This window comes from Crocuta crocuta, unplaced genomic scaffold (genome assembly GCF_008692635.1).
Source record: "Crocuta crocuta isolate KB4526 unplaced genomic scaffold, BGI_CrCroc_1.0 scaffold1529, whole genome shotgun sequence".
Lineage (NCBI taxonomy): Eukaryota > Metazoa > Chordata > Mammalia > Carnivora > Hyaenidae > Crocuta > Crocuta crocuta.
Window position 1 is genome coordinate 243,219 of NW_027532160.1, and position 10,396 is coordinate 253,614.

The 10,396-nt window shown below is 43.3% G+C and overlaps 1 protein-coding gene across 1 annotated transcript in view; it reads left to right on the forward strand.

Moving 5' to 3' along the window:
* The window catches only part of ARMCX4 (armadillo repeat containing X-linked 4), a 9,084-nt gene extending 5,965 nt beyond the window's left edge, over positions 1-3,119 (forward strand). Inside the window, exon 8 of the mRNA XM_077776443.1 lies at positions 100-3,119. Within this exon, the coding sequence (XP_077632569.1) occupies positions 100-2,788 (2,689 nt within the window). The 3' untranslated portion in view covers positions 2,789-3,119. The remainder of the gene's footprint in view (positions 1-99) is intronic.
* The last annotated feature ends 7,277 nt before the right edge of the window (positions 3,120-10,396 follow it).

Consider the following 10,396-nt stretch of genomic DNA (forward strand, 5'->3'; position numbering starts at 1 on the left):
TGTTGACCAAGCCAGTGGAGGGTCCAGGATGAGGCCTGTGGACCATTCTGGGGGTGGGTCCTGGGCTAGGGCTGTGGAACAGGCCAACAAAGGGTCTAGGCCAGGGTGTGTGGACCAGTCGAGTGTTGGGTCCTGGGTTAGCACTGGCAACCAGGCCAGTGGAGGATTCTTGGTTGGGACTGTGGACCAGGCCAGTGGGGATTCCTGGGTTGGGACTGGTGATCAGTCTGGCGGTGAGTCCAAACCTAGATTTCAGGATCTGGTAAATGACGAAGAGTCTTTGGTTAGGGCTGTTGGCCAGGCTGGTAGAGGGCCCAGGTTGGGGCCTCAGGACCAGTCCAGTGGAAGGTCCTGGGCTGACTCTGGGGACCAAGCCAGTGGAGGGTTCCTGGTTGAAGCTGTGGACCAGGGCAATGGAGGGTCCTGGGCTGTACTTGGTGATCAGGCCGGTGGTGGGGCAAAGCCTAGATTTGAAGAGGAGGCAAGTGGAAGAGGGTCTTGGGCTGACAATGGGGGACAGGCTGGTGGAGGCTCTAGGCTAGGTCCCAGGGACAAGTCAATTGGAGATTCCTGGGCTGGCACTGGGGACCAGGCCAGTGAAGAATCCAGGCCAGGGCCCAAAGATCAGTCCAATGGATGGTTCTGTGCTTGCAGTGGGAGTCAGGCTAATGCAAGAGGGTCCTGGGGTGGGGGTGGTGGCCAGCCTGTTGGAAGATCTAGACTAGGGCCCATGAACCCATCCAGTGGTGGTTCCTGGGCTGATACTGGGAGTCGGGTCAGTGGAGGGTCTTGGCCTGGGGCTGGAGATCCAGCTAGTAGCTGTCCCAAACCTGGATTTGAGGATCAGGCCAGTGGAGGAGGGTTCTGGTCTGGTGCCAAGGACCAGGTTGTTGGAGGGCCTAATCCAGGGCATGCAGACCAGTCTAGTGGTGGATCCTGGGCTGGCACTAGGAGTCAAGCCAGTGGAAGGTCCTGGGCTGGGGCTGGGGATCAGGCTGATAGCTATTCTGAACCTGGATTTGAGGACCTGTTCAGCGGAGAAGTCTCCCAGGCTGGCACTGGGGATCAGGCTAGTGGAAAATCTTGGCCTGGGTTGAGGCCGGGTAATGAGGCCAGTAGAGGATGTAGGCTGGGGTCTGAGGACCAGGCAAGTGGAGGGTCCTGGACTAGGGCTGGTGACCAGACCAGTGGAAGACCGCAGGTTAGTGCTGAGATGGAGGCCAAAGAAAGATCCTGGTTTGGGACTAGAGGTGAGACTACTACAGGGTCCTGGGTCAGGAGAAGGGAAGAGGCTGGTATTGTGTCAAAACTTGGAGGCAAAAATGAGGCCAGTATTGAATCCAGATCAGGGGCTAAAGAAGAGGCCAATATTGGGTCCTGGACCAGATCTGAAGAGGCAGCCTGTGTGGATTCCTGTGTGGGGGCTGAGGCCGGGGCTGGGACTGAGGCAGAGGCTAGGAAGGAGTCTTGGCTCTGGGATGGAGATGCAGCCACTACAGAGTCTAGGCTTGGGGGTGAGGAAGAGGCTTGCATGGGATCCTGGATTTTGTCTGAGGAAGTAGATGAGGATGAGCTAAGTAGAGCCTCTAGCCCTGATATTGAGGAGATCAGTTTAAGGTCCTTGTTTTGGGCTGATAGTGAGAAGAGTAATGAGTTCAGATCCAAGAGTGAAAGAGATGTGTATTTTGAGTGTGGAGCTGGAGATAAGGCCAGTGCCAAGGATAACCTTGAGGTTGTTGGTGGAACTGATGTAAGGTCTTGGTTCTGGAATAGTAATGAGAACAGAAGTGAGGACAAATCTGCACCTAAAACTAAAGCCAAAAAGTCAGCTGAGTCAAGAGGCACATATCCATCCATGGTCCCTGGGGCAGGAATGGGGTCATGGGCAGGAGCCATGATCTGGACGGAAATGAAATTTCCATACCAAAGTGAGTCCTGCTTCCTACCTGAAGATGAGCTCAGAAAACAGATCAGGTGTGAGGAGAAAACTCAGCCCTGGACCTGTCGCTGTAAACGTGAAGCTAATATGGATCCACGAGAGCTTGAAAAACTCATTTGCATGATTGAGATGACTGAAGATCCTTCTATTCATGAAATAGCCAATAATGCTTTATATAACAGTCTCGATTATTCATTTTCCCATGAAGTCATTCGTAATGCAGGTAGAATATCAATTATTGAAAGCTTACTCAATAATCCCTATCCCAGTGTTAGGCAGAAGGCTTTAAATGCACTGAATAACATCTCAGTGGCTGCTGAAAATCATAGGAAGGTGAAAACATACTTAAACCAAGTATGTGAAGACACAGTTACCTATCCCTTGAATTCAAATGTGCAGCTGTCTGGACTAAGATTGATAAAACATTTGACTATTATTAGTGAATATCAGCATATGGTTACAAATTATATTTCAGAATTTCTTCGTTTGTTAACTGTGGGAAGTGGAGAAACTAAAGACCATATTTTGGGAATGCTTTTGAATTTCTCTAAAAATCCATCTATGACAAAAGACTTACTCATTGCCAATGCACCAACATCACTGATTAATATCTTTAACAAGAAAGAGACAAAAGAGAATATTCTTAAAGCTCTTTCACTATTTGAAAATATAAATTACCATTTTAAAAGAAGAGCAAAAGTATTTACCCAGGACAAGTTCAGTAAAAACTCCCTTTATTTCATATTCCAACGACCCAAAGCATGTGCCAAGAAACTTCGAGTCTTAGCAGCAGAATACAGTGACCCTGAGGTGAAAGAAAGAGTTGAGCTATTATTAAACAAACTCTGATTAGTTATATGTTTCCAAACAAATCTGAGTAATGTTTTGGTTTTGCAGCCTGGAGGTAATGCACATTGTAAATTGCATCATAACTTCGAAACTGATGTTACTTATGATGGTCTATAGCTGGATCACTTTATGAACACCAAATGAATTCAAACTTGTACTGAAAATATATGTGTTGATTATTACCTTGTCTGGATCAAGATATTTTTAGTATGCTTCATGAGCAGAAACTGACCTGATTCTTCATAACTAAGGTAATTTTTGGTCCTTTGTGTGGACTTATGTTTATACATTTGAGGCTTTATTTTTTATGTTATCAATAAAGTTGTGTGTTTTAAGCAGAAAAAAAGAGACACATCTTTGTCCTTGAGTTTATGATCTATCTGGAAAGGTAAGATGTATGGAAAGAAAAATATATTACAAAACCACGAGCGTCTGATCATGGCCAAACCCTTCCCAACAGTGCAGAAACTTCTGCAGGCAACAGTGATCAGGGAAAATTTTACAGAGGAGGGAGACACTTAAATAAGCTGGGCTTGAGGGATAGGATAAAAATGGGGTGGGAGAGCATTTGGAGGAGGGAGGAGTGGTGGGAAGAAAGGCATTGAGGTGGGAATCCTGCTCCAGAGAGGAGGCTGGCCTGCTTGGAGTTCTAAGTGTGAGGAGAGTGATGGGAAATGTAATCCATCAGTTTGGGTGAGCCCCTTCATGGAGGATCCCTGATTGCTAAACTGAGGTGTCTTAATGTTACTCCATCCACCCTGGGAGACCCCAAAACCTTCTGTGACCAAAGGAATGAGTATGAAAGGTAAAGAGTAGCTGATCTGTGTGCAGAATGGGTCAGAGTTGGGGTGGAGACAGGAGGGGCCACTGAAGATTGAAAGTTACTGCCATGGTCCAGGTATGAGATGATAAAATTGTGAGACTTCACTACTGGCCATGGGAATGGCAAGGGGAGGAAGGAAGTGAGACTCTTTGAACAAAGAAATGATGGAACTTATCTTGAGGGCATACATAGAGGGATAATTTTATTTTAGGGTCCTGGTGGCATTTAATAGGAAAACATTCTCTTTGTTGGCTAACTCTGGTATCTGTGTAAGTAAATACATTACATATTATTCTGAAATAATAAGAAAATATAATAGAAGAAAGAACAATGTTTAGTGCTTCTATTAGATTTCTTTTAGAAGGTTGATTGAGGCAGGGCCTTTATGGAACCACTGAGAATGGTGTTGGTATCAATACTGAAAAATATCCACCTTTCTCCTACCCCAGATTGTGGTGGGGGTGTGGTGGGAGGGGCTCAAACTGGGCTGGTGGGAGCATACACTGATACAAGGTCCATTTGGATACATGTTTCAGAGGCTTTAAGATGCACATGCTCTTTGACCCAGTAATTCCACTTGTAGAAATTTATCTATAGAAAATGATCAAATAATTGGGTTGTACAAAGCTGTGCATCCTCATGGTGTTTTAAAGAGTGAAAAACTGTGAATGACCCAAGTGTCTCAAAATAGGCACTTGGCTAAACAAATTAAGGTGTGTCTACATATTGAAACATCTTCCAGCTATTGAAAATTGTGATCATTCAGCATTTAATCTTAAGTGGGAAAAATAGACTGCAAAAGCACATGCTATACTTTTTATAGAGTAAAAGAATATATTTAAATTATGTCCTATATAAACTTTGGTGTATACTCTGAGAATGTTAATAGTGTCCTATGGGTGTTAGATTAATGAGCAATTTTACCTGTTTTTTGCTCATCTGTATTTTCTGATTTTTATATGCACCACAAATTTTTGCATGACTTACCAAAATGAAATGGGTGGATTTGGGCTAAGCAGACCTGTCAATAGTATATCAGGGAACTAGAGAAAAATTATAAATAGAGGCTCACATATTGAAGTCTAGATACATAGATGGNCTAGATATTTGGAGGGTATAAATTAAAATTTTAAACAAATATTTAAATAAAGCTATAAATGCAAGTGTAAATGTTTGAAAATTTAAATCTTCTTAACCATTTAAAAAGTAAAACTGTTCTGAATTCTATTATTCAATGGCCACTAAATATCTAGTGGAAAAAATGATGTCACATTTGTGGTAGATTCGGCAGTCTGTTGCTCTAATCCTCCTTCGGGAATAAAGAAGTTGTTATTTATTTGCTAGGAGAGCTGCCAGCAGACAGCCCTCAGCTGCCATCCCCTTTCAGGAATTGTCTCAGCTGGGAAGTCACCTCCCACAAGGTCACCCTCTTCCTGGGGTACTTCCATCCAATGGCTGATTGACATGGCCTTCTTGCCTCAAATGGGACAGCTAAACTTCTCCCTCTGTCCAATCCTGCTTCCTTCTTTTCCCTTCCACAGATTTTGATCTCAAGAGATCCCTAATAAAAGCTCTCCATGCTGAACTCTGAGTCTGCTCTCCAGGAAGCCAACCTACAACAGTTGGTATGAGGAGTAGTTCAGGAAGGCAAACACTATGATGAAATTTTGAAGATAAATCACCTGCTGCCCAGCTGGCAAGGAGGACCCCATCACTGATGGTAGGTGGAGTAGATAGGCACCTGGAACAGGTGGCAGAGGAATTGTCAGCGTTTTCAGTGATGGTGAACTGGGATGGCACTGGTGGAAGGTGATGCATTAGCTAGTTCTATGTAGCACATTTTTGAGAAATATGTGGGAAATATTAAATATAAAGAAGGCCAGAAAATTGTATAGCTATTTCTATGCTTGATTGACTTCTAGAAAAAAATAATGAAAAGCCGAATTAAATTATTCAGCAATTAAATACTATATGTGAAAGCCAGAAAGTTTCATTCATAGCATATAAAGAGGCCCTCTTCTTTCCTAGGTAGAAGATAGAGAAATATTAGGACAAGGCCTAGGATTTATTGAAAGCAAGCTTCAGAGAAAGTTAAAATCCCAACCAAGACAAGTCTGCAATTCTAGTTAGGAAGGAATGGGATCCTGACACATGGGATGGGGACTTATGGATTGATATTCCTGAAAATCTTGTAACCTCAGATTTCCCTGGACACCTTGAGCATTCAGAAGTGTCCCACTCCTTCCTATTTAGGGCTAGTGCTTCACCTTACTTAAACATGCAGTGTCCTTTCTCCCTTAAGGTGATGTGTATTTCCTTCAGAATCTGCCCCACTTCTCATCCTGGCCACTGGGCCTATATATAGGGTTAAGTCACAGCATAACCTCCCTGGAGTGTGCTGGGCCTAAGAAGAAGGAAGGAAAGGGAATACCCCAAGAAGAAGCTATAGGACCTAGCAAGCATGTACTAGCAGATGCTGAGGGGGAAGCATGGGACTAAATTCTGAAGGCCTTGATTAGGGGAGATGGAATATAAAATTGAATAAAGGAAAAGTTAATAGTATTGAGAGTTATCTCCCAAGATACAGTATTTAACACCCCAAGAAAGACCCCAGGAGATTGTGTGAACTCACTACTAGAATGGCAACTCAAAGTATGGAAAAAGGAATTAAGTGAGGTTTAAATGCCAGAGTCGTCATAGCAGATGGTGGGGAAAGGGTTAAAGACTCAGGCAAGTGTGAATAATAGAATAAATATATAATTTATGTCCAGAAAACCCTCTGGAGGACTATGTTCTGCAGGAGGACCCAAAGAGCACACTATTTGCTGGAGCTATAAGGAATGCACTGGTGAGAGGAGCAGCAGTATCACTAAGAAGTTCAGGGGTGGCTTGCCTCTGCAGGCCACGGCTCAGAATAGGAGAGGATGTTACAGGATGAGGAACACTGATAGAAATGGTGATAGTTCAGGGTGCTCTGGTGGCTCAGTTGGTTGAGTGTCCAACTCTTCGTTTCATCTCAGGTCATGATCTCACGGTTTGTGTGATTGAGCCCTGAGTTGGGCTCTGTACCGACAGTGTGGAGCCTGCTTGGGATTCTCTATCTCCCTCTCTCTCTGCACTTCCCCCATTCGAGCATGCATGGTCTCTCTCTCTTTCTCTCTCTCTCTCTCTCAAAATAAATAACATAAACATTAAAAAAAAAAGAAAAAAGAATTGGTGATGTCTCTGAAACAGTAGAGGCAGGATGACTACACATAACCATCAGAAGTCATGTGGATGCAAATACCATAATGTGCTGCAGGGTCAGAGTGATAGGCAGGGAGGCCTGATCTGCAGAGAGCTGTGGAGATAATTTATAGAACACAGTGCCCTGGGGAAAATAAGAAGCCAACAATCTGTGCTGAATGTGAGCAACCAAAAGAAATCAAAGATGGTCAGAGTTCTGAGGGATAGTGATAAAAAGTCACAATTCCTTGCTCAGCTTCTGACCCTAACTCAGTTTTTGATCCAGAGTGCATTGTTTGAAGGAGAGGCTGGGTGCCCAGGAAGAAGCCTACAACATTAGTAATGATTTCTCTGGTCCTTCTATTTATGCATGTAGCTGTATGCAGGGGAAAGAGGAATACTCAAATATTTTGAGGACTGGTGTACACTAGTTATGAGTTGATATACCCAGAGACCTAAAATGTCAACATGTTATCCTTCTTAGAATAAGGACAGATGGGAACTTGGTATTAATGGACTCCTGGCCTATGGTGGATTCACAGTGGCTCAATTGGGTCCACAAAACTACCTGATGGTTACTTTCCTGGTCTCTGAATATATAATTGGAATAGAAATTTTTGTAGTTGATATAAGCCCTACATTGGTTTCTTGGCCTGTGGAGTCAGAGCTGTTTGTAGATGAAAAGTAAAGTTTTTGAGACTGCCTTACCTTCCTTGGCCAAGATAATAAACGAAAACATATAGCATCTTGGGGAAGATGGCAGAAGTTAGTACCACTGTTAAAGACCTAAAGAATGCTAGGAACTTGACGGAGGAACAAGGGGGAGAAGAAGGGCGGAAATGGTGGGGGAAAGGGAGAGAGGCAAACCATGAGAGACTCTTGAATGCTGACAAAAACTGAGGACTGATGGATGTGGGGGGGAGGGGGGAATGGGCATGGAGGAGGACACTTGTGGGGATGAGCACTGAGTGTTATGTGGAAACTAATTTGACAATAAACTATTTAAAAAAAAAGAATGCTAGGATGTGGTCCTCATTATATTTACATTTAATGCACCAATTTGGACCCCTGCAAAATATGGGCAGAGTCTAGTAGATGACAGTAGACAATTGAAAACCCAACCAGATAGTGATACAAGTGCAGCTACCATGTCAGAAACAATATCTTTGCTAGAGCAGAATAACATGACCTTAGGTACCTTTTAATTAGCTATTGGTTTGGAAAATGTAGTTTTCTATCCCTATCAGAATAAAACATCAGAAAAAGTTCATGTTCATGTAGAACAGAGAACATTATACATTTGTAGTTTTTCCTCAAAGGCCTACTAACTTTCCTGTCCTCTGTCATATTATAGTCTGAAGATAGCTGGACCCTCTGAATATAACACTAGTTTGCTATATTGATGACATCATGCTAATGGGACCAAAATGAGTAAGAAATGGTTAGCACATTAGAGGCCTTGGTAAGACACATGTACTCCACATGATGGGGGATAAACCCTACAAAGATCCATGGGCTGGCTACGTTAGGTGCAGGTTTTATAGGTTGAATGATCTGGGGGGCATGCTACAAGATTGCCTCCAAATTAAAGGGCAAATTATTGCATTTCACTTTCCCCACAAAGAAGGAAATCCACTGCTTACCAAGCAGGCTTCTTTGGGTTCTGAAAACACCATATTTCACACCTGGAATGACTGTTTCTACCCATATACTGGGTGACACAATATGCCAGCTTTGAGTGGGGCCTAGAGCAAAATAAAGTCCTAAGCAGGTCCAAGCTGTGGTTCTGAGTAGTCTTGACACCTGGTCCATAAAATAGACAGACCATATGGTCTATGTTGGCAAAAAATGCCACATGGAGTTTTTGATGAGCTCCAATGGGACAGTCAGAGATGGGTCCAGAATTTAGGGTCTGGAGCAAACCAATGCCATTTGCAGTGGAGAATTATATGTCTTTTGAAAATGGCTCCTCACATGCTACTGCATCCTGATAGAGATGGAATGCCTGGCCATAGGTAATCAAGTGACCATATAGCCAGAGCTGCCCATCATGAACTGAATTCTGTCAGCTTTGCCAAGGTATAAGGGGGCCTGCCCAGCAGCCAGATGGAAGTTTTACATGCAGGATCAAGCACAAGCAGGGCTGGAGGACACAAGCACCTGCACAATTAGCCAGAGCAGATCCGCCTTGATAGCTACCGCTGTTGTACTATTGTCATTCATTCACCTTACACCTGTGGCCCCTTGAGAACTCTTTTGACGAGCTGACTAGGAAGAAAAAAACCCAAGCATTGTTTATAGATTGGTGGACTTGGCATGTGGGTATCAGCAAGTATAGCAACTCCAACCTGAGAAATCCATGGCAACCAGGAAGTAGGGTCTGAGTCACACCACCAGGCAAACCACCAAGACCCTAAGACTGATGGGGATCTATAATTGTTAGTGGAAGAAGGAGATGATTATTTGCAGCTTTGAGACCAGTTGCAGTACTGAGGGTTGTAGTTTCTCCTAAGTTTCTCCTAGGAAGAGAGGCCCACCAGGCTCCTGGAAGAGCTGATCCCAGAACTTATATGAAGTTGATTTGGGAGGCACAAGGTGTGGACTGTGTTGGACACCGAAATGCCTTGCCCAGAGCTCCCTTTAGCAATAAAGGCCTTATTATTTCAGTTGTTAGGAATGCTGCCATCAGAGATCCCTTAGCTGCCAGTCCCCTTCAGGGATTACATTAGCTGAGAGTTATCCTGTTCAAGATTACATCCCATTCTCAGGGTGGCCCACATCCAATGACTCATTGATGCTGTGTATAAAGGCATGGCCTTCTTGCCCCTAACTGATACAGTTTTGGAGTTTCATTCTGTCTTCGAAATTCCTTTCAAAGTATGCTGAGGCATTCCATTGAGAGTGCACTAAAACTTGATTTTCCCTTTTCCCATTCCTGCTTCTTTCTTCATTTTCCTTCCATAAGTTGTTGATGCCAGGAGTACTCCCCAGTAAACCTTCTATGTTCTCATCTGTTTCAGAGTCTGACTCCTGGAACATCTAGTCTGTGACAATGCTTTACATTATGTTACAGCTATGTATCTATGTATCCAAGTTATCTATCTATCTATCTATCTATCTATCTATCTATCTATCTATCTATCATCTAATGTATCCATCCTAAAATCAAGAGTAATAGTTGTTTAAAATTGTGAAATGTTCTTTAACCTCTATATCCAACTGTTGCAAATATTGCAATATTTTTTTTATTACTTATGGAGCCACAGATTGGAAATTAAGGATAAGCAAGAAAATGGACATTATTGGGAAATGATAGTTTGTTAAGCAGAAACCTGTTGTGTTCATGTATCTAAGAAGGCTTTGACAAGTTAGCTTGTTTTTTCTCTTTCATATGTGCTTCCACTGCTCAAATCTTCCCTGCCTTCTGAAATAATGTCTGTCTCTCAGGTCAGCAGTGGCACAGTCTACAAATCTTCATGGCATTTGGACACAGTTTCCTTTTGTTTAGAGGGTAGAGGGAGGCAGATGTGGAGAAGTACTTTCCTGGAACCTGAAAAGTA